Below are 24055 nucleotides of genomic sequence, written 5' to 3' on the forward strand. Positions count from 1 at the left end.
TATTATTCCACTTGCAAAATGCAAAAACGGAAAAATAAAAAAAATAAGGAAAGATTCATGTTTCATTTTACCTAAAATTCCAAATGTAAGTGGCAGAGATAAAAAAATATATATTTATTGTTCAATGTACTACGTAAAAAATAAAATAAATGAAATAATCTGATTTTAAATATATTTTTATTTTTGCATTTAGCCTCTAATCGTAAGAAAATTACATTAATAAACGTTACACTGACCCAGTCAATATTAAAGTGTTTTGAGCGCATAAACAACTCTGTCGGTCGCACGCACGAGCCGCACTTTGACTCATTTTATAAACCTAACAATTCCTTCCGCTGAAGAAGTTAGTTCCTGTGTCGGAGCTGTGTTTTCACGTAACGCAACACAGATTAAGTAATTGCTGACTGAAATATTTTTTTAAATATAATACTCAAAATATCTAACCAGCTAATTAGGGATTTTAATGTAGGCATTCAGTGAACAGAAAGTATACAACATGACGGCGGAGGGATATTGTTTGGGGCACTGTAGCATAGCTGCGCCGGGAGTTATTGCAAGGGACAGGCTACGCAAATTGTGTATTGGATGCATATCATTTTAAATTTAATCAGAAAATTACAGATATCGCCAGAATGCCGGGGATGATGGATAAAGGCTCGGAATATCTGGGGAAAGGTCGGTCTAACGGAACGAAAAGCCCCTCGAACGCGTCCAATGGCCATTTTTCTGAGGAGAGCGGCGGCAGTGACGACGAGCACGGTATAGCCTCGAACACACAGTTTTGCATTTGGATCTGAGTTTTTGTGTTTTTAATCTATTCAAACACAATCTGCTGCATAAATCAATTGCTGCACGTTTCTGTCTATTTTCAGCAGATGTTGGAATGCGGGTGGGATCGGATTATCAGGCGAATATTCCTGAATTCGACCCCGGTACGGTATGCCTGTATCTATGGTCTGCTGCTTGCTCTGAGAACCTGACTGAGAGACACGGTGGTAGCCTCGGTATCGCGCTAGCTGGCTAACGCACCGCAAAAAAACGCAGTAATTTAGCATTAACGCCACCTGCTGCAGATTAACCCGCATGAGAGTAATCTTTTATTCAGCCAGGCTGCGGTTATATATGAATGCTGTACGGGGTCAGTAAATCGGTTTTATAAGGTAAACAACAATAATGGGTATGTTAGGGTAGCTAACGCTAGCTTCGCTGATTAGCCTACCAGTCAGTTCGAGGTGGAGAACCCAGGTCCAGAAAGTCAAAATCCACCCCAGGGTTTTGTATCAACTGCCTGGGCACCTGAGCTGCAGCAGAGCCGCCCGGACAGTTGGTAGTTCCAAAAATCCGGGGATGGATTTTTACTTTCTGGATCTGGGTTATCCACTGCTATACGTTAGCTAGTTAATCAGCTCATAAATTAAATTAGCTTAAATTAGCCAAGAAAATTGATCTAGCGTTATTTTTTTAAGTAAACAACAGAAACAAACGAGTTCATTATTTGATAATAGTCGATTATTGATCTAAGATATATAAGATGTCCTCGCATAAAATGCCAAGCTGTTTTTGCTTAAACAACCAATCACACCAACAGTTAACTTACTATTACTGGTTCAGCTTTACTAGGTACTTAAACAATTTGAGATATCATCGATGACATGGTAACTACACAATAAAAATATTATTGTAAACTTTACAGTAAATTACCATTGTAAAGAAAAGTGTAGTTAAGTACAAAGTTTTACGGTTTTTTAAAGTACACTTAAAAAGGAATGGTACATAATTAAAAAAATATATATATATGTACCTAAATACATATTAAATGTACTGTTTTGAAAGAACCTCTGCCAGCTTTTTTTCTATTTTGTCCCCATTTTCTCACACAATTTACACGGCCAATTATGCAACCCACTCTTTAGGACTCTCCTTACCCCCCCCTACATCAGGAGGGTGAAGACTAGCACACGCCCACCCAGCCAGAGCAAGGCCAATGGTTTTCTCTCTCAGGGCTCTGGTAACCAATGGCAAGCTACATAAACAGGATTTGAACTGGGGATCTCCTGATCAGTCAACTTAGTAACAAGTATATTTCAGTTGGAATTAGGCTACATTTAAATTGGACATTAAACGATTAAATTGTGCTTTTTTTCGTACAACTTCTGTTAAACACCCTTTTTAATACAATTGAAGTATATTATAAACATACTACTCTGCATATTCATGCACATACTGTGTACAGCTTAATGCTGCTGAAAGAAATCTACACTAAAGTGCACTTTAAGCAGTATTTAATGCCACTATATGTTTTTTCTATCAACGCAGTGTATAATTTAGGGCATTATGATTAAAAATACATTTTATGAAAATACAGAGAAAGTCTATTTAATGTGATTTTGGGAATTCTTTACTTAATTTAAACTTCACAAGGGTTACTGCGAAAAAAGTTGCCAATAAAGGGATTGTAAAGTTACAGTAATTCACTCTGGAGAATTATTACAGAATAGTCCTGTATAATAAGAGTAGTAAGCAAGCTAATTTACTTTAAACAAATTAAAGAGTATTACAGCTTTTTTAGAGTACGTTTTGTCTTAAATAAATACATTAAAATACTGCAACTATTCTTTATGAAAACCATTTGTACTTTAAATGTTTGCCAATGATGTATTATAATATAATACACTGTATAGATACTTTAGATTCTTCTAAGTAGCACATTTAGCTTTGAGGACAGATCTGCACACTCTTGGTATTTTCCAAGTGAGGTAGAGTGACCTGGCGTAGTTTTCTCAGCGTCTTGTGGAGGACAGACACTTGTTTTTTTTTATTGTTTACTATGAAAGTCCATATGTATCTCTTCATTGTTTTCATACCTTTAATATTAATCTACAATGTAGAAAATGTAATAAATAAAGAAAAACACTGATTGAAATCTACATAATGTAAGTAAAGTTTATTTCAAACTATTCATATAAAACATTAAATCTGTGTTAATTAAAATCAATGTGCTAATATTAATTCTTATGTCAGAAATTAACTTTTTTCGATGCTTTAGAAATTAAAAAAATTAACACAATTTGCTATCTAGGTATTATGTGGTACATGTTGAGTTATTAGCTAATACAGTGTAGGAGTTGTCCTCACATAATATGGCAAGCCGTTTTAGTGTAAGATCACACCAGCAGTATTGGTCTTAGGTCAGTTTTTAGTAGTAACACTGTAATTTGGTATGTCAGCTATAACATGTTAACTAATAATGATATCAGATCTACAGAGCTATACCAGAGCTGACCAGACACGTGACAAACACAACATGAAATCGAATGCCTTCTTACCTATAATAACATATTTACTACTAACTAAATAACTCCAAAAAGTTCCAATTAATCTATCATTATTTTTAAGCTAAAAGAAATAAGAATTTCACACAAAAATATTCACTACAATTTTAAACATTTAATTAGTAGTCAAAACTCAAACAACATATAAGTATATCCAAAATATTATGAAGATCTAAAATACACATATGCTAATGCACACTACAAGTACTCAATAATACAGTAAAGGTATCTTTTGTACAAAACCCAATTTGTGAACTTAAATTTTATCTGTTACAAGTTGTATTCTTTTATGTTCTTGTGACAAATCTGATTTAGTATATTTTAAATATAATAAGTCTATAATATATAATATCTGTGTTTTTTTTTTTTTCATTGTATAATTTTTTTATATTGTAGGTTCTACAAAGTACAGTGATAAAGACAGTGGTGGCATGCTGGTGTGGTCTCCATATCATACAATTGTTGACACTAAATGTAAGTACAGTCTTTTCTCTCTGCTGTGGAGTTATTTCTGTTAAAGACACATTCAGATTGTTCTGAGTGAAATTAACTTTGTTTTTGTCTGTTGTTGTTTTTCCCCCAATAGTGGATGAATACATTGCCATTGCCAAAGAAAAGCATGGGTATAATGTTGAGCAGGTAAGACTTTCATTGTAAAAATTGCCAGCAATGTATTGTTGATTTACAGTGTAATGTGTTGCAGTATATTGTTTTCCAGCATGTGACTTTTTATTGGCTCCTGGCATCATCTATTTGCATAATTGGTGTGTCCTTTCACCACCAATGCCGAATTCACACTATTTTAGCCCAGTTTTTTAGTCGTCGAGGCAAATCAGGGTAAAGACACTTGCCCAGTCGTCGCCAACTGATCGCAGACGTGTTTCAGAAAAGCTGATTAAACTCCGATTTTGCTCTGTTGCTTCATATGAACCCATTCATGTTCGACTCTGTAGATTAGGGCTGGCCCGAATAGCGTTTTTTTGAGCTCTGGATATTCGGCACTGATTGGTAGCGAATTAGGGGTGGGCGATATGGCCCTAAAATAATATCACGATATTTCATGGTACTTTTATACTCTTGGTGATATGACAAAACACTTAAAAAAATACAATATACACTGCAAGAAAATAAAAAATATATTTTATTATTTCATACAGTATAATCCTGCACACCCCTAAGTAAGATATAAAAAAATACAAGAATTTAATTATTCAATTATTCAGAATGTTGTGATACTAATAATGTACTCAAAATATCTCCATATATCCGTAATTAAAGTAAAATAAATGATACTGGACAGATATAATCTGTCTCTAGTAGATATATAATGGGAAATGAGATGGGTGATATGGCACCATATTTTAGGGTATAATATCGTTCACGATATTTATAAATGTTGACGATATTATCGTGTACGATACAAAATGGCACATCCCTATAGAGAATATTAGAATATTCGTTTTTAAAAAGACGGATTAAAGTACGGAAAAAACTCACGGCCCCCTTAATCCGATGCAAAATTTCCCGCGGACCCCCGGCCCCGAAAAAAAAAAAAGATGTCCCACCATTTCCACGGGTCGGGCTCAAGAAAATGATCTGTGATAGGCTGTTTTTTTTTTGTTTGTTTGTTTGCATCCACAGGCCCGGAGCACCGCTGCTCCATGGCTTCTCTGCTGCGCAAGCCGGCCCAGTGAATTGCTGTTTTTGTGTTTTCACACTTTAGGCTATTTGCTTAAAAACAAAAAACAAAAAAAAAAGTTTGTTCAGAAAGTATTTTATATTCTTAAATATTGTTAATTATATTAGAGCAGAGGAAAGTCATTGTAAATTATGTTAATGTTGGTCTATTTGGGTTTAATGATTGTGCAGTGCTTAGCCATATTACTGATTTTGTGTTTTTGCAAATGGGCTATAAGCTCAATATAAAATAGTTTGTTTGTTTAGAAATTATTTAATATTCTTAAACCATGTTAAATTATATTAGATTAGAGGAAATTCATTCAGACATCATTCTTGTATGCTAGTGTTTTTGTAACTGATTTAGCCTCTAGTGTTGCCACGTTACTATTTTATTATATAATAAAATATATATTAAGATATATATTAATATATTTATTAATATTTAATTTTATAAATCTTGCACATTTTTATCATGTATAACATTACTTTTAATGTCAGACAGAAGCAGCTTCATAAAGCTATGTTTGATAGCAGGAATAATCTTGTTTTTTTACACCGTCAAGAAATAATACTTACTGCGTTTAGATTTAGGTTCCTCCAGCTTGATGTGCCGCCATGATATGCTAGTTGAATATCACATATTTGGCACACTGCCTTTGTCTTGTCTACACTCAATTTAAAATGCTTCCAAACAGCTGAGCTTCTCTGAATTTTGCCTCTCTTATATCTTATACCGCCATTAACCTGAACAGAAGTGTGATGTTAGAGTAAAGTGGAGCTAAGAAAAGGGAAAAAAACAATATCCGAATATCCTAAAAACCGAATACCTACTCAACCAGCGAATACCCAGGTCCAGCCCTACTGTAGATATTCTCAGGTTTGGCATCACTAGCTCTCTTGTGTTTAGTTCTGGTTTGTTACTGTGTTCTACTGAAGAGGGTCGCTGATCAGTTACTTGTGTAAAAGTCTCAACAACTGAAGGACTCGTGATTACAGCAGTAGTAGTGTAGTGTGAACAGCACAATAAATAACCACTAGTTTGAACCTGGCATAACTCACCATCAGTGTGTAGTCTTGCGGACCAGGACTACCATCCCTAGGTTATTATATTCCATTATGTAAATAACTGATGCCAGGAGCTAATAGGAAAGCTGGATTTTTGTGTATTGCTAATTAGGGGTGGGTGATATTGCTCTAAAATAATATCACGATATTTCAGGGTATTTTTGTGATAACGATATACTTGGCGATATAGGAAAACTAAAATAATTCATTCATTTCAGGAATATAGTATAATAGTATAACAGCATAATCATAATGTGGAAAAAAAATAATATAGCATAAAATAATATAATGCAGCAAAAAATATTGCAGAATATGTAGTGCATGCATATAAACTGCAAACTAAAACAATTCTACAATAAATACACCTAAAGCTTCACAGTAAATAATGGACTAATTTTAAGACAGAACAGCCCTATTATCACGATATGGATTTTTAATATCATGATATTTCTGTGTCACGATATATTGTATACGATATAATATTGCCCACCCCTATTGCTAATAAATGGTAAAATGTATTAAGAAAAAAAACTCTATCAATATAAATTTTTAACTACCGTAAACAGAATAACACAAGATGCCAAAAATAAGAAGTTCTTTTCTCTACCAGTGTCCCTTAGCTGATCTCACAGCATACATACTCACTGCAATGTACTGTATTTGAATAAAACAGTAATTTAACAGTAAAAATTTTTGAATTTCCTTGTATAATTAGTAGGGGTGTCACGATTTCGATATTTCGATCGAAATTATGTCATGGTCCCGAGCCTCGAAGTCAAACAGAGGATGGACGATCCCTCCCTCTAAACTACGTAAATGGTGCAGCACACTGTAGCGACGCCGCGGACATTGTGACTGCTGAAAGAGCAGCTCTTTCTCCAGAGAATGTGAACATTCTCATCTTCTTAAAGAAAAACTTCAAAATATAAAAATAACAGTTGTTTTGTCTAGCCTCAAATATGTTGATAGTTTTGGTACCTTAAGGAGCATCTTTCTCTCAGATAAAGTTAATAATATATCTTTATTAAAGAAAAAAACTTCTCATTCTCAGGGACGGAAAAAGTCTTAAAGTCTTATTTTTCATGTTTAACTGTTATAGTAGGATAGAGTTCAGTTTGTTAAGGCTCTAATTGTTCTATTATTTTGTACATGACTGTTCCTTTATTTTTTTATTATTTATTTTGTTATGTTGCACATTGCTGTTTTAATAGTGCACACTGCTGCTACCAAAAAAAGTCACTAGATGGCATTACATACAGGTGCTGGTCAACGAATTAGAATAATTTGAAATAGTGCAATCATGAAATTCTTTGAATGCATTTTTTGTGCAGAAAGCAAATCAGGTGTTCACCGCACCTGTCCTACTCATTAGACTAACCACAGAACTCGTTACCTGGAAAAAAAATTGCTCAGCTGAACTTTTCAAAAGGCCCATTTAGGCCATTTAACTGTGACACTGTTGTTTTATTGAATTAGAATAATGGAGAAACCGTTTCATTGAATTAGAATAATTTTTATTATAATTACAATCATCACTTTCTCAGTATTTTGTGGCTGCCCCCTTGGCTTGTATGACTGCCTGAAGTCTCCGCGGCATCGATTTGACCAGCTTGTCGCAAGTTTCCGCACTCACAGCTTCCCAGGCAGTGGCGATGTTCTGCTTCAGTTGGTCCAGCGTAGTAGGCTTTCTGTCGCGAATTTTCCGCTTGACGATGGCCCAAAGGTTTTCAATGACATTGAGGTCAGGCGAGTTGGCCGGCCATGCCAAAACTTCAAGCTGTTTTTTAGTGAACCAATCTTTGGTCGACTTTGCCGCATGAGCCGGTGCAAGATCCTGTTGAAATATGAAGTCTTCTTCGCCGAACTGTTCCTCAACAGTCGGAATCAGGAACGTTTACAGAACATCTTGATATACGGCAGCATTGACAGTCTTCTTGAGGAAGCAGAGTTTCCCTACACCTCGAGCGGACATGCATCCCCAGACCATAACGCTCTGGGGAAACTCGACGGATCTTTTCACGCACTCGTGGTTGTAGGTTTCGCCACCACGACGCCAGACACGAGGACCTTGGTCACCGAAGGAGATGCAGAAGCGTGATTCGTCACTGAAGACCACTTTCTGCCAGTCTTCAGCAGTCCACTCGCCGTGTTCTTTGGCCCACTTCAGCCGTTTCTCCATTTGTTTCTTGTTCAGCATCGGTTTTACTGCTGGAACGCGAGATTTGAAGCCGAGTTCACGCAGACGACGGTAAGTGGTTGATCTGGAGACGTCAGCGCCGGTCTGCTTGTTCCACAAGTCGGTGAGCTCGGAAGTGGACTTGAACCGGTTGCTGACTGCGATCTTTCTCAGCTGCTTGTTGTCGTGAGCAGAAGTTTTTCGGACGCCGGAACAGTTGGTGCGCTTGCTGCAGTTTTTCTTGAGAGCTTTGCAGACGGAAGACTGGCTGATGCCGAGCTGCTCAGCAATTTTAGTTTGGGTCAAGCCTTGTTGGCGAAGGGCTTGAATTTGAGCCACTATTCCGGTTGAGAGGTCGCGCTGCTTACCCATGATTGATTTTACTTAGAAAATTCTTAGAAATTCTACTCAACCCTGACTTTATACTGCACAGTGAACACTCTTCACAGAAAACAAAAATTTGAGCATTTATTCTAATTCAATGAAACGGTTTCTCCATTATTCTAATTCAATAAAACAACAGTGTCACAGTTAAATGGCCTAAATGGGCCTTTTGGAAAGCTCAGCTGAGCAAATTTATTTCCAGGTAACGAGTTCTGTGATTAGTCTAACGCAGTGGTTTTCAACCTGTGGGCCGCGGCCCCCCAGTGGGCCGCAGACGTAGCGCAAGGGGGCCGTAGGCCAAAATTATTATTATTATTATTATTATTTTTTGTTATTATTAAGTATTTTTTCTCCAAGAAATAGATTAGTTCAGCATATTTCAGCATATTTCAGATAGTTCAGCATATTTAGTTAGTTTATTTGCAAAACGTGTTTAGTTTGAGTTTTTTTTGGCGTAGTACAGTCACATGACACGCAGCGCTAGCTAGTGAATTGACTAGCTAGTTAGTTAGCTAATTCAGTCTGAGTGAAGCTGTTGTCTTGTGTACGCATCATGGATAAATGGTTAAAAACAGGGTCTTTGACAACAAAGGACCCTGAAGCTGGACCATCTACAAGTGAAGCAGCCACTGTATCTGTTCCTGAGAGAACCAAGCATAAACTGAAACGGAGAAAATACAGCAGTGAGTACCTAGCACTAGGCTTTACGTGCACAGGAACAGAAAACGAGCCGCTACCACTCTGCGTTGTGTGTTCGGAGGTCTTGGCGAATGAAGCGTTGAAGCCAACCAAGTTACGTCGACATTTGGAGACTAAACACAGCGAGTATGCATCTAAACCTGTGGAATTTTTTGAGAACAAGCTTAAAGATTACCAAAGCAGGAAAAAGACCCTTGAATTGGCCTGCTCTGGAACCGATAATGCTAAAGCTGTTGAGGCGTCCTACCGTGTTGCGCAGCTTATAGCAAAGGCTGGAAAGCCACATACGATTGGGGAGAGTTTGATTTTACCTGCTGCGAAAGAGATGGTTAGCGTGATGTTGGGAGAAAAACCCTGCAAGCAACTGAATCTCATATCACTTTCTGACAACACAGTTGAACGACGAATAAATGAAATGGCACATGATGTAACCCAGCAGCTTATAAAGAGAGTTCGAGAGAGTCGCTTTTATGCAATACAACTGGATGAATCTACTGACATTGCAAATCTTTCCAACCTTCTTGCATTTGTGAGGTATGAGCATAACCGTGAAATATTTGAAGACATACTATTTTGTAAGCCTCTACCCACCAAGACAACTGCTGAAGCTATTTTTGATGTTTTGAATGCATTTATTGTGTCGAACGGAATTGAGTGGTCCAAATGTGTGGGAGTTAGCACTGATGGAGCAAGGGCAATGATGGGACAACGCAGCGGAGTCATTGCGCGCGTGAAAGCTGTAGCAGCGCTGGCGACTTCTGTCCACTGCAGTTTACACAGAGAAGCATTAGCTGCCAAGAGAATGTCAAGAGACCTTAAAATTGTGCTGGATGAGGCAGTGAAGATAGTTAACTTCATTAAGAGTCGGCCACTCCAATCCCGTTTATTTCGTGTTCTATGCGAGGAAATGGGCAGCAGTCACGTTCAGCTTCTTTTACATACTGAGGTAAGGTGGCTTTCTCGCGGCAAGGTGCTGGCTCGACTTTTTGAATTGAGGGATGAAGTAAGAATTTTTTTATTGGACTCAAACTTTGAACTTTCAGACCGCTTCACTGATTTTGAGTGGCTTGCTAAATTGAGTTACCTCTCAGACATTTTTACCCACTTGAATGGACTCAACCTTAGCCTTCAAGGCAAATCAGTGACAGCGTTTCACGTTCAAAACAAAATCGAAGCTACAATAAAGAAGCTGGACATGTGGACCAAGCGTGTGGAACAGTCAAACTATGAGTCATTTGACAATCTGTCAGATTTTCTGACAAAAGAAAATGCTTCTCTGCCGAATGCGGTTTCAAGACCGATTGTTGAGCACCTGCAAAGTTTGAAAATGCAGCTACGTGATTACTTTCCAGCTCTAGACGTTCATTTCAGCTGGATAGAAAATCCCTTTGTCGACATATGCCAAGGAGCCATCGCAAGTCTGAGTGCATCTGAGGAGGACCGCCTTATTGATCTCTCTTGTGACAGTGCTTTAAAATGTATTTTTTCACAAAAGTCCTTGGTAAATTTTTGGCTTCATGCTAGGTCAGAGTACCCTGATCTTTCAGACAAGGCAGTGAGATTCCTGATGCCGTTTCCCACAACGTATCTCTGCGAAACTGGATTTTCTATGTTGGTGGTACTCAAGACCAAATACAGGAATAGGCTTAATGTTGAGCCAGACCTCCGTTTGCAACTTTCTGCACTTCAGCCTGACATCCACCACTTGGTAGCTGGCAAACAACATCAGCCATCTCATTAGGTGAGTGACAAAAAGTGCTGTAAATGGTTAGTTTCTTTTGTTTGTGTGATTATGCAGTCAGTTTCACAAGTCACGTGGATGGTTGCACTGTATTTGGTTTTAAACGGCAATAAAAATAATCTGGGGGGCCGTAGAAAGTTTTGGGCTGGGTTAAGTGGGCCTTGGGTTGCAAAAGGTTGGGAACCCCTGGTCTAACGAGTAGGACAGGTGCGGTGAACACCTGATTTGCTTTCTGCGCAAAAAATGCATTCAAAGAATTTCATGATTGCACTATTTCAAATTATTGTAATTCGTTGACCAGCACCTGTATATATCTTAATTAAATTATTTACATTTGACCGCTAGTGCCTAATGTGGTGTATTACAGATCACTTGTATCACTTTGATGAAACAAATCAAATAACTGACCATAGACTAATCTAAAACTGGCCTAGGCCTCTCTGCTGTAAAAAAAAAAAAAAAAAAGAAGAAAGAAAATTGAGAATCGAATCGAATCCTGACCCTAAAATTGGAAATAAAATTGAATCGAGGATTTAGAGAATCGTGCCACCTCTAATAATTAGCATCAATTTGTTGGAGTGTATGTTTTAGCAGATTATTAATTTTTGGATGTGTAGTTATCTGTGCTCACCTAAACTATCAGATTACCTCTATTTTTTAACAAGTAGATGCTGTTTAAATGTATTAAGAACAGCTACCCCATTTTTATAAGCATATTCCCTGGTCTAAAGGAATTACCGTGTTTTGTATAATTAGACATTTCCAAACATGGCTCAACTATTTTGAGTTAGATGAACATTTGTGGACAGTAGGGGTGTGCCATTGTACGCGATAATATCACCAGAATCTTGGACACCATAATGCAATATTCCTTAAATTTACCTTTAAATGTTTGTTTGCAATGTATATGTACTCCCATTAGATTTGTGGTAGATTTTTGTTGGTTACATTTATTTTAGTCACATTTTTTGTTTTATAGAAGTTGGTAAGTTTTAGTTTACAAAATAGACAAACGTTTGAAGATTTTTTTTTCATACTGAATGTATAAAACTCATATTTACACAATTATTTTTTATATACTTTAATTTATTTAAATATATATATATATAATTTTGCCATATCACTCATATCGGTACGTAAATATAATGGCTATTTTATTTTATCCAATAACTTTTTATCCAGATCGCCCTCCCCTAGTGGCCACATGAATGTTCAATTTGAGATCTTTTAGTTGAATTTGAGTTTAGTGTGTTGCTATTGGTCGCTTCTTTTCTAGTAGCTTTTGGCCCAATCTGTTTGCATACTGGTCATCACCCGGTTTATGACACGCTACCCAAGATAAACTCTCATGTATATTTAATTTACTGTCTGGTCTCTGTGTTGTAGGATATAGGAGCAAGCATCACTTTCTGAGCTTCTGACTCTCTGTTGACTGTTTTACTGTTCACTCTTTTAGCTTTACTTTCTTCATCTAATTTTCTTAATATTAGTATTTTTAATCTCAGTGAAATCAAAAAGAAGCATTATTGTGCAAAACAATTAATATAACAACAAAGTCATTAAAATTGCCTTAGAAATTAAGCGTAATAACTAAAGACAACACCGATTATTTAGCAGAATACAGGACATATCGCTTCTGGTCTCAAATCAGCAGTCACAAGCTTCACTGAAATGGATGATGCAACTGTCTGTGCCCAACAGGCTCTTGGCATGCTCTTCTGGCACAAGCACAACATCGAGAAGTCCCTGGCTGACCTGCCCAACTTCACTCCTTTCCCAGATGAGTGGACGGTGGAGGACAAAGTGCTGTTTGAGCAGGCCTTCAGCTTTCATGGAAAGAGCTTTCACAGGATCCAGCAGATGGTTAGTCAGTGTTTAATAGTTTCAAGAGAGAAGCTGCACACCGGGGTGTAATCTGCATTAAAAATACAGTTTCTAATCTTTTTTGCATGGTTGTGATGTTTTCTGTAGTTACAATAGTCATAGTTACAAATTTATAGTTTGAGATTTAAATTTGACATATAATATTTTTAAAAGAATACAGAATTACATAAATTTCATTGCTGATATTACTAATCTCAGCTCTTCTCCATCACCCACCACAGATCAGCTGCTCATCATCCATCTTACTCTTCACTACTGATTACATCCAAGCTTACATGAACTCTTACTGCTTCCATTAGTGGCCCTGCTATACTCTTGAATATATAAGACCTATGTGGATGTTTAAAGACTAGGGGTGTGACGAGACACTAATATAACGAGACGAGACGAGACACAATACTGGGTTCACGAGAACGAGACGAGACGAGACAAGATTTAAAAATAAATTTTTAAAGAAAATGTAAAAAAAAAAAATGGCTTAAAAACTAGAGTTTTATTTGACAAAATCATAAAACACAAACTTAACAGACTGGTTTCTCTCACACATTGATTTTATAAAAAATAAGAATAAGAATAAAAATAACAATAACACTTTTCTATGTCTTATATAGTGCAAACCATAACCAGTCATATTAAGACTATAGTTTGTGTTTTTTCTCCTAAATCTCTTGTAATTTAACTATGCAGAACCATAACCAGTCATATTAAGACTATGCTTGAAGTGAAACAGAGACAGAACATGTTTTTAAATACAGTACAGAGCTAAGGGATTAGTACAGCTGTCTATGAAACAGTCACGTGTAGGATTTACTTACAGTATTTATATATGGTTTGTGTCTTGTTGGTCACTCTGTTACCTGAATTTTCCTCTTCTGCTGAGAGCTGCTCTCACTGCTCAGCCACCACACTCGCTGCTATCACTACTGTGTTGCCAGATCCCTCTTAAAAAGTCCACACTAAACTGTTTTTTTCCCCGCGAGACAGGTTTAAGCCTGACGATCGTCACGTTTTAATCTCGCGAGATCTCGTGCCACGATCTCGTCACACCCCTGATAAAGACTTTTTAAAATTAATTTAAAAGCTATTTGACCAGTGGTAGGATGCCCCCCCCCCCCTTTAATGTGAGTCTTGGTCCTCCCGAGGTTTCTTCCTCCTCCTGCAGCTCTGAGGTTTTCACTGGGGGTTCTGTATTCTGTATTTTCTATGTTTAATGTTTTGCCTGATTCTTTGTCCTGTGATCATGTGTGATCAAAACTATACAAATAAATTTGATTTGATATGACTTGATTTGCAGTTGCCGGACAAATCGATATCAAGTCTTGTGAAATATTACTATTCTTGGAAGAAGACCAGATCCAGGACAAGCTTGATGGATAGACAAGCGAGAAAGCTGGCAAATCGAAGTAATCAGGATGAGAGGTGTGCAGTGTGAATATCTGAATAGTATTTTCATTTTTTTGTGTATCAATTGAACAGTGGCCTTTATATTCCTGCCTGCTTCTTTTATTGTCTAGTGATGAAGAAATGGAGGAGGCCAACCCTATTGAAGGGCATGACAGTGATTACGATCCTACAAAAGACGCTAAGAAAGAGGTAAGAAAAATAACCTGTGTACAGTAGTACAAAATAATCAGTTTAGTTCAGTGCAATTAATTAATTAAGGAAATTAAACATAGAAAAGATATTAAACCACAGAGGTCTGATATGATGTTTACATGCAAATACTTACTGTTTACAGGTATTTAGTCATTTATAACAGAATTTTTATGGCAATGCCTTCAAGGAATGCCAGAAAGGTCATTTATAAGAGTGAATTCAAATGTCACAGAAATATTATTTATGTATTTACTAGTACTTCTAGTCCTTGATTAAAACATGAATTATATTAGGTTCTCATTGGCAGCGCTTCTCATTGGTTAAGAGAACTGTACTCCAGTCTTGATTCAAGATTCAAGATTCAAGATTCAAGATTTTTATTGTCACGTCACAGAGTACAGGTGTACATGTGAGTGAAAAACTTGGGTGCAGATTCCCACCAATGCGTAAAGAATAATATTTACAAGAGAGTAATAAAATAATATAAAATATATAAAAATAGGACATACAGATAACTTACAGTATAAACACTATTTACAATACACTTAATTACAATAAACATGATAACTTACACTATAGACAAATATTGCACAGAACAGATATGCACAGATGTAGATATGGATAGTGTGGAAGTAGTCAGTATGTCACAGTATAGCTATGAGTAAGTGCAGGTAAGGAATGAGTTGAGTGGGGAGTGCAGGGGGCAGAATGCTGTATAATATGGAAAAGTACTGAGTACTGGAATAGATCTGTAAGTGAGTGAGTAAATATGCTGCACTTTTGAATATCTGGCTCCTGAGAGAGCAGACTTTTTATGGCATTTACAATTGGTGGTTGAAAGTTTATTTTCACTCTAAAAATGTAATTTTAACTCATTCAGATTTCAAAAGATGTCTAGTGTATGGAGCTATTTGCACAGTTGAATATTTCGGTGTTAAATAAACAAACATGCCGCCCAACTCCACAAAGATTTACCAAACCCTGCACTCGTACTTCTTTAGTTAGAGACAATGAGATGTTGGCACAATCCTGTTGCTTAATTTAAGAACAAAAAACCTCTACAGAATCTACTAAATGCTTTTGAAGCAACAATATGTACTAATTTTGTTTAAGTTCACCCCATATTTTCAGTAACGTGTCCACTAGCACTTAAGATTCGACTCATTCCCCAATTTAGCACAACCAATTACCCAAACCACTCATTAAGACTCCCCCTATCACTAGTGATGCCCCAACACACCAGGAGGGTGAAGACTAGCACATGCTTCCTCTGATACATGTGAAGTCAGACTCCACCTCTTTTCGAGCTGCTGCTGATGCTGTAGCATTACCGAGCAGCATCACAGCGCTAACACTCAGAGGAAAGCACAGCGACTCAGTTCTGATACATCAGCTCACAGACGCCCTGTGCTGCAGACATCACCCTAGGAGTGATGTGGGGAGAGAGAGAGTGCCATCTACCCACCCGGAGGGAGCATGGCTAATTGTGCTCCCTCTGAGCGCCGGCAGCTTGATGGCAAATCTGCATGAGCGGGGGTTCAAACCTGCAACCTCCTGCTCATAGTGGCAGCGCTTTAGACCACTGGACCACTCGGCGCCCGTTACAATGAGATTAAAAAAAAACTCTTAAACTATAGATTGCCTACTTCTGTTGCTTCATTTGAATTCCAAAACATCACGGACACGCCCACTCAGCGAGCCGAGAGATCCGGCACGGCGACATGCTTAAAAGAAAAATGCTTGTGTACATGTATTGTAAATACTGACAAAATGGAACGTACAGAAATAAGGTGAAATCTACCTATAATTTCTTAGTACATTAAACAAACTGTAATAGACCTGTTGTTTTATCTGGTATTATACAACAGTCAGTTCCAACCTCACAATCTGATTGGTTGAGAAGGGTTCTAGCCGTGCTGATATTTGTGATAACATCACGGCCTTCTCACACAAAATCTGTATCACTCCACCGTCGTGTTGCAGAGTAACAGCGTATACACACAGGAATTATCACCAGCGGCACCAGTAGCAGCACTAGCTTAGCACAGGCTAGCGCTAAGCCTCGGCACAGTCGCCCGCAGCGCTGGCTTGTCTTTTGTGGTAAAAAGGGAGAGAAAATTGCTTGGATAATGCTGTCTGACAGCCAGAACGCTAACCAGCCAGGCTAGGCTAAGCTAAGCTAATGCTGAGCTAAAGCAAGCTGCGCTAACCTAACCACAGTCCAGCCGGCTAGTTAACCAATAACACCCAGCAAAACAAGCAGAAATGCTTAAAAAACGCGCAGCGTTCACCTGAAGACGACTCCACGGAGCAGGAGAGGAGAGTATCAGCGTTATTTCACGCTCCTAACGTTACCATCTTCACTTATTCCCAAGTTTGATTTCAAGCTAACTTTCATGGTGTTAGTCTGTATAAACTATACACTGTTTTGTAGTTAAGTTTCAGTTCTGTTACAGTTGTTGTGGAACTACTTTTTGGCGGAAGGCACAGTCCATATTAAAGCATATTCAAACTGAATTTCTTAAAGTTCTTTAATTTATTTTCTTTATTAGTTTTGTAAAAAAAACTGTTGTATAAAAGCAATAGGACACTCGAGGTCATGTGTTATAACGAATAACATCACGGCTTGATGATCTACGTGATAACACACTCCCTCTTGTGTTCTATTGCTTTATTGAAAAACAAAGGCAGACGCTTCAGCCTTTCCTGAATAAGCGATTTTTTAGTCTAAATGAGTCTTTCAATTTAGTTTTTTACTCTTTTTAGTGTAGTAGTGTTTAAATGGTGTTCTTGGTCCAGGTTTCTCTGTCTGTTCATTCCTCAGCCCCACCCCGAGCCTCAGACCATGAGCTCAAAGATAAGCATGGGCCGCCGGGACCACCAGACTTTGCAGCACCGTCACCACTCACAGCGCTCCAAGTGCCGCCCACCCAAAGGCATGTACCTCACGCAGGAGGACGTAGTGGCCGTGTCCTGCAGTTCCAGTGCAGCTAATACAGTCCTCCGCCAGCTGGACATGGAGCTGGTGTCCCTTAAAAGACAGGTAACTGTTGCAGCTATTAGTACATGGCAACCTTCTACAAATGATGTCTCGAGTGGCCACATCTATACACATGTGCTGTGCATTTACTGAGGAACTGTAGACTAAACATTTATTGTGTTCGTCTTCTTTACTCCAGGTTCAAAATGCCAAGCAGCTAAACAGTGGACTTAAACAGAGAATAGAATCTGGTATTGATGAATTCCGGCTACCTGAGGTAAATCACTTATTTTTTTATTCCGTTTTTCATCAGAAAATTTTAGGCCGTTATAAAGACATGTACTTGTACTAGTTGCAAGAGGCTGGTCTCAATAATAACATTATCAACTTATACAATAAATGGGCGTGGTCTCAATAATTTTTTGTGGACCACCGTATCTTCAGTTGTGTTTAATTAGGAGAATATATGTGAATGAGCTGGTATAGCAAAAATAGCACTTTTATTTATGATTCATTCATTGAATTTGGGATATTTTACCATTTTTTCCTGTCTGAAAATTTTTAAATACTGAAAAAGTTTGCTGCTCTTTAAAATGATGTAATTACATTACAACTTAGCATCATACCATTGGCATAATTTTTTTTTAAATGAAAATAATATTATTTATTGCAGTTCTTTCTGGAGATATAGATATACAGTGAGTCCAAGAAGTATTTGATCCCTTGCTGATTTTCTTCGTTGGCCCACTAATAAAGACATGATCATTCTATACTTTTAATGGTAGATGTATTCTTACATGGAGAGACAGAATATTAAAAAGAAAATCCAGAAAATAAATCTAAGGAATATATATTAATTGATTTGTATTTCATGGAGTGAAATAAGTATTTGATCCCTTAGTATTCATTAGCAGTTCTGGCTTTTACAGACCAGTTAGACACTCCCAATCAACTTGTTACCTGACCTGAAGCCACCTGTTCTCACTAATCACTTGTGTGAAAAACACCTGTCCACAGAATCAGACAGATCACACAGATTTCAATTCTCCAACATGGGTAAAACCAAAGAGCTGTCACAGGACCTCAGAGTCAGAATTGTTGACCTTCACAAAGCTGGAATGGGCTACAAAAAGATTAGTAAGGTGTTGGATGTGAAAGTAACAACTATTGGTGCAATTATCAGAAAGTTTAAAGAGTATAACATGACAATCAACAGACCTCGGCCCGGTGCTCCAAAGAAGATTTCGCCTCGTGGGGTGGCAATGATGCTGAGAACGGTCAGAAATCGTCCTGCAACCACTCGGCAGGAGTTAGCAAATTACCTGAAGGCAGCTGGGACCACAGTTTGCAAGGAAACAATTGGCAACACTTTGCGCAACAATGGATTCACATCCTGCAGTGCCCGAAAGGTACCCCTGCTGAAGAGAGCACATGTGGAGGCGCGCCTCAAGTATGCCAATGATCATTTGAAAGATGAACCAAGTTATTGGGAGAAGGTTTTGTGGTCAGACGAGACCAAAATTGAACTTTTTGGCCTCAACTCCACCCGCCATGTGTGGAGGAAGAAAAATGCTGCCTATGACCCCAAGAACACTGTGCCCACCGTCAAGCATGGAGGTAGAAGCATAATGTTTTGGGTGTGTTTCTCTGCCAAGGGTACAGGGCTACTTCACCGCATCACTGGGAAGATGGATGGAGCCGCACAATGTACCGCACAATCCTGAGGGACAACCTCCTCCCCTCTGCCAGGGATCTGAAAATGGGCCGTGGTTGGGTCTTCCAACATGATAACGACCCTAAACATACAGCAAAGGCAACAAAGGATTGGCTCAAGAAAAATCACATTAAGGTCATGGAGTGGCCCAGCCAGTCGCCAGACCTCAATCCGATCGAAAATCTATGGAGGGAGCTGAAGGTCAGAGTTGCCAAGCGACAGCCCACCAACCTTCATGATTTAGAGAGGATCTGCAAAGAAGAGTGGGCCAAAATTCCCCCTGGTGTGTGTGCTAAACTTGTGGTTAACTACAACAAACATCTCACCGCTGTGCTTGCAAACAAAGGCTTTGCCACTAAGTATTGAGTGTGTTTGGCAAGAGGGATCAAATACTTATTTTCCTCATTGAAATACAAATTAATTAAAATATATTCTTTAAAATTATATTCTGGATTTTTGTCTTGATATTCTGTCTCTCCATGTTAGAATATATCTACCATTAAAAGTGCAGAAGGATAGTGTCTTTATTAGTGGGCAAACAAAGAAAATCAGCAAGGGATCAAATACTTCTTGGACTCACTGTATATCATTCCCAAAATAATTGTTACTGTGAAAGACCTAGTTGTAATGATATTAAACATTACTCAGTTCCATAAAAGAGTCATTAGTAGCAAAACAATACAGAATATCTTTTCTGTATTTCAGAGTAACCAAAAAGTAAACGCCCGCTGGACTACAGATGAGCAGCTACTTGCAGTTCAAGGTAGGTAAAATATTTTTGATTGTGGGCACAGAGTGGTCCAGTGGTCTAAAGCTGTAAGCGGGAGGTTACAGGTTTGAACCCCCACTTATGCAGCTTTGCCATCAAGCTGTCGGCGCTCAGAGGGAGCAAAATTGGCCCTGCTCCCTCCGGGTGGGTACAGTAGATGGCGCTCTATCCCCACGTCACTCCTAGAGTGATGTCTGCAGCACAGGGCATCTGTAAGCTGATGTATCAGAACCAAGCCGCTGCGTGTTAGCGCTGTGATGCTGCTCAGTAATGCTGCACCAGCAGCAGCTCAAGAAGAGGCGGAGTCTGACTTCACATGTATCAGAGGAAGCATGTGTTAGTCTTCACCCTCCTGGTGTGTTGGGGTCCTAATGAGTGGGTTGGGTAATTGGCCGTGTAAATTGGGGAGAAAATGGGAAAAAATAGACATAAATTATATATATATATATATATATATATATATATATATATATATATATATATAAATGACTGTTTTTATTCTCCACGTTTTTTTTAGGTGTCCGCAAGTACGGCAAAGATTTCCAGGCTATTGCAGATGTGATTGGTAATAAAACTGTGGGGCAAGTTAAGAACTTCTTTGTAAATTATCGCCGACGCTTTAACCTTGAAGAGGTGCTCCAGGAGTGGGAGGCGGAACAAGGAACGTGTGCCCCTAACGGAGACAGTGCCACCTCTGGTGAAGAGGGAAAGAACAGTTCAAACCCCCCTTCTGGAAAGAGCACAGATGAAGAGGAGGAGGAGGTTAAATGCTTTTAAATGTAGTGTTTTTGCATTGTCAGAAGTTTATAAAAATATTTAACCTATTTCTGATCTACTTCTTTTCTTATTTTAAGAAATTTAATCTATTGAAAGTGTCTGATATTCCATTGACAGATATTTGTGCTTGTTTTAAGCATTATTTAATGACACAAATAATAAGAATTTAAAGAATAAAACAAGTTAAAATTCAATAATTCAATAATCTTGGACAGGGGTTGGACAATGAAACTGAAACACCTGTCATTATTTTAGTGTGGGAGGTTTCATGGCTAATTTGGAGCAGCCTGGTGTTCAATCTTCATTAATTGCGCATTGCACCAGTAAGAGCAGAGTGTGAAGGTTCAATTATCAGGGTAAGAACACAGTTTTACTCAAAATATTACAATGCACACAACATTATGGGTGACATACCAGAGTTCAAAAGAGGACAAATTGTCGGTTCACGTCTTGCTGGAGCATCTGTGACCAAGACAGCAAGTCTTTGTGATGCATCAAGAGCCACGGTATCCAGGGTAATGTCAGCATACCACCAAGAAGAACCAACCACATCCAACAGGATTAACTGTGGACGCTGTAAGAGGAAGCTGTCTGAAAGGGATGTTCGGGTGCTAACCCGGATTGTATCCAAAAAACATAAAACCACGGCTAATCAAATCACGCAGAATTCAATGTGAACCTCAACTCTCCTGTTTCCACCAGAACTGTCCGTCACCACAATAAATTATTGTGCTCTAAAACCAGGTGTTTCAGTTTCATTGTCCAACCCCTGTATATACTGCATTTAAGAGGATTTTACTTGCCTAGATCTCATTTTTAGCAGTTGAACAAATAAAACGGTCGGTTTGTTTGTCATTACTTGTCAGTTACGTGTCACTAATCAGATCTTCTTGTCTTTTCTAGGCTTTGACATCCTCAGCCTCTGGACCGTCCTCTGCAGCTGCAGCTTCTTCAGGTATAGCAGCCGTGAGTGGCAGCACCTCCCTAAACCAGCCTCCCCCTCTCCTCCGCCCATCCCTACCTGCCACGCCCGCCCTGCACCGGCAGCCTCCGCCTCTCCAGCAGCAAGCTCGATTCCTGCAGCCTCGGCCGGCTCTCCACCAACCACCCCCCCTCATTCGGCCCTCCAACCCCCTCCCCCCACGCCTCAACCCACGACCCGCCGCCCCTGCCGCCGCCACACCCGGCCCCGCCTTGGGCCAGCAGCCACCCACGCTGGTTGGCATCCAACCTGAGAACCCCTCTCTGCACTGAGCGATCTCGGTGAGAAGTGGCTCGGCGAGGAGCGGATCACAGTTGCTGTCAGTTATTGAGTTTGTAATATTTTTCTATTGATCAATAATCTGTTTCTGATGGAGGCTGGTGTTTTACCTTGTGTTTGTGAATAGTAGGTTATGACTGAGTTTTAAAGCCTTATATGTTAGAGAGTAGATGTTGAACTCTATTTATTTAAATATACTTGTGTAACTGACTCATTATTATCTGTTCCATTTTTGCCATTTTAAGCATTTTAAGATGACACTCTCTTATACTCACGTACAAGTGATAACGAACTTTACTCTGCAGATTTGTCTCAGATTTTTTGTAAGTGGTTTTTAAATACAGATACATGCTCTCCTTTTTAAAATGAAAGATGTTAGGCTGTGTTTTTGTTAAATTTTCTTTCACTGTCCTCGGTGTGACATTTTTGTGATTCTCTTGTATGTATGTATATAAGCATTATTTATTTTTATACTTGGTGCTGAGGACTACACATAACTTAAATCCTATTCTTTAGACTATTTCTCACCATGAAAGTGCTCTTAAAATCGAAGAGACTGTCGTATTCATTTCAAACTGGAATCCTGGTATTAAGAATTCCCTAAGGAGGTTGTTTTTAGCTGTCGTTCTGAATTCACCTCATTAGTATTTTTTGTACTACGTTTTTCACAATATGACGTTCCCTGGTTATAAATAATAATATATCAACGTTCAGTTCCCTTCCCCTTTAGCTATAAAAGCTAGAAAATAGCTAACCTTTTGTTTTCACTCTGTAAAAATATCTGTGCATGTTGATTGATGTTTTGTATTGTTTTTTTGTTGTTTTTTGTGTTTTTTTTTATGGTTAAGAAGTGTAAGACATTAAGCAGACGTTAAGCTTTTGACTCGATATGTGCCTGAGTTTGATACTGTTTGCTGCCCTGTAACAAAGACAAACAAAACTCTGTTCATATCATAGCATGTAGCATTAATTATGTACCTTTTATAGTGACGCTGTATGATTATTATTATTATTATATGTTCGTCTGCCGTATTCAAGCATGATGTTCCTCATTTGACTGTGTGCTTATTGTAATAATCATAGTCAGTGTTTCTCTGTAACAGTTTCACTGTTCCTTCGCTTGTAAAGGTATTGAGTTGTGTGTCCACAGCTGTTGATGCATGTCATGATGCTTATTGTTACTTCATTTGTGTTTCTTTTTGTCTTTCTGTTTTAGTTTTACCTGTGTTTTGTCTCATGTGGTCTGAATGGCCATTTTTAGTGTCTTTGTCGTAATATTTTCCTGTAAAAATCTGTATTTCTTTTTTTTTAAATCCCCTCAGAATTTCTAAATTATTTAAAGCACTTACAAATGATGTTAAAAAGTTTTGTCTTTTTTCTGATTTCATCACTTAATTGAAGGTACTGGAACTGCCCAGGCCTTGTAGGCATTAGGGGTGCAACCATTAAATATCTATGGTTATATTGTGTGAAGTTGTATATTTGAAATATTTTGATCCGATAGCAGCGTAATGTGCTGTGATTAAAGTTTAAAGAAAATGTTTAAAGGAAATGAATGGTCATGTAAAATAACGTTTTATTATCAGTCCTTAACAGCTAAATAGCTCATTTGTTCTTTTTAATGAGCACAACCTTTTAAAATGTCAGTGCACAATGCAGAATATTTCAGGAAGCAGTGTGTCATCGTGACAAAGAGGAAACAAACGAGATCCTGCCTCAGGGTCTAACTTAAAAATGTCAAAGGTTGGGTCCCAATTGCTTACTGATTACTAATACTAACTAGTTTTTGAGTATAAAGTATAGAAAAAAGTGTTTTTTTGAGTGTGATTACACTGGACACTATGATCCTGCAGTGCAATGCAAAACAGAAAGGGAGGAGCTACTTGCATAATTTTCATTTCATATAAAAGAAAAAAAGAGGGGAATGATCAAAAATTTAATAAAACTACTGTAGAACGCTTAACTTGCTGTTAGTCAGGGGTGTCACGATTCTCTAA

At 38.2% G+C, this 24055-nt stretch overlaps 1 protein-coding gene across 2 annotated transcripts; it reads left to right on the plus strand.

The window, feature by feature from the left end:
• Positions 1-510: 510 nt before the first annotated feature.
• rcor3 (REST corepressor 3) lies at positions 511-23527 on the plus strand. Of its 2 annotated transcripts, none has more exons than XM_022669461.2 (12): positions 511-759; positions 873-932; positions 3729-3806; positions 3919-3971; positions 12779-12940; positions 14256-14380; positions 14476-14554; positions 17382-17600; positions 17737-17814; positions 19957-20014; positions 20538-20782; positions 21701-23527. In XM_022669461.2, exons 1-12 carry the CDS (start codon positions 633-635, stop codon positions 22049-22051), a joined length of 1635 nt encoding a protein of 544 aa, XP_022525182.2. In that variant the 5' UTR covers positions 511-632; the 3' UTR covers positions 22052-23527. The 2 variants fall into 2 exon arrangements, with proteins under 2 accessions (XP_022525182.2, XP_049321640.1); XM_049465683.1 differs by having other exon boundaries at positions 876-932.
• Positions 23528-24055: the final 528 nt, after the last annotated feature.

The sequence above is a fragment of the Astyanax mexicanus genome, chromosome 16 (genome assembly GCF_023375975.1).
Source record: "Astyanax mexicanus isolate ESR-SI-001 chromosome 16, AstMex3_surface, whole genome shotgun sequence".
Taxonomy (NCBI): domain Eukaryota; kingdom Metazoa; phylum Chordata; class Actinopteri; order Characiformes; family Acestrorhamphidae; genus Astyanax; species Astyanax mexicanus.

What these genes read in the sequence shown, in the direction of transcription:
- rcor3 (XM_022669461.2), top strand. Translation starts at nt 633, where the DNA reads ATGCCGGGGATGATGGATAAAGGCTCGGAATATCTGGGGAAAGGTCGG. An exon ending in ATGGGTATAATGTTGAGCAG is followed by an intron (nt 3,972 to 12,778) that starts GTAAGACTTTCA and finishes TGTGCCCAACAG; the next exon opens with GCTCTTGGCATGCTCTTCTG. An exon ending in CGAAGTAATCAGGATGAGAG is followed by an intron (nt 14,381 to 14,475) that starts GTGTGCAGTGTG and finishes TTTATTGTCTAG; the next exon opens with TGATGAAGAAATGGAGGAGG.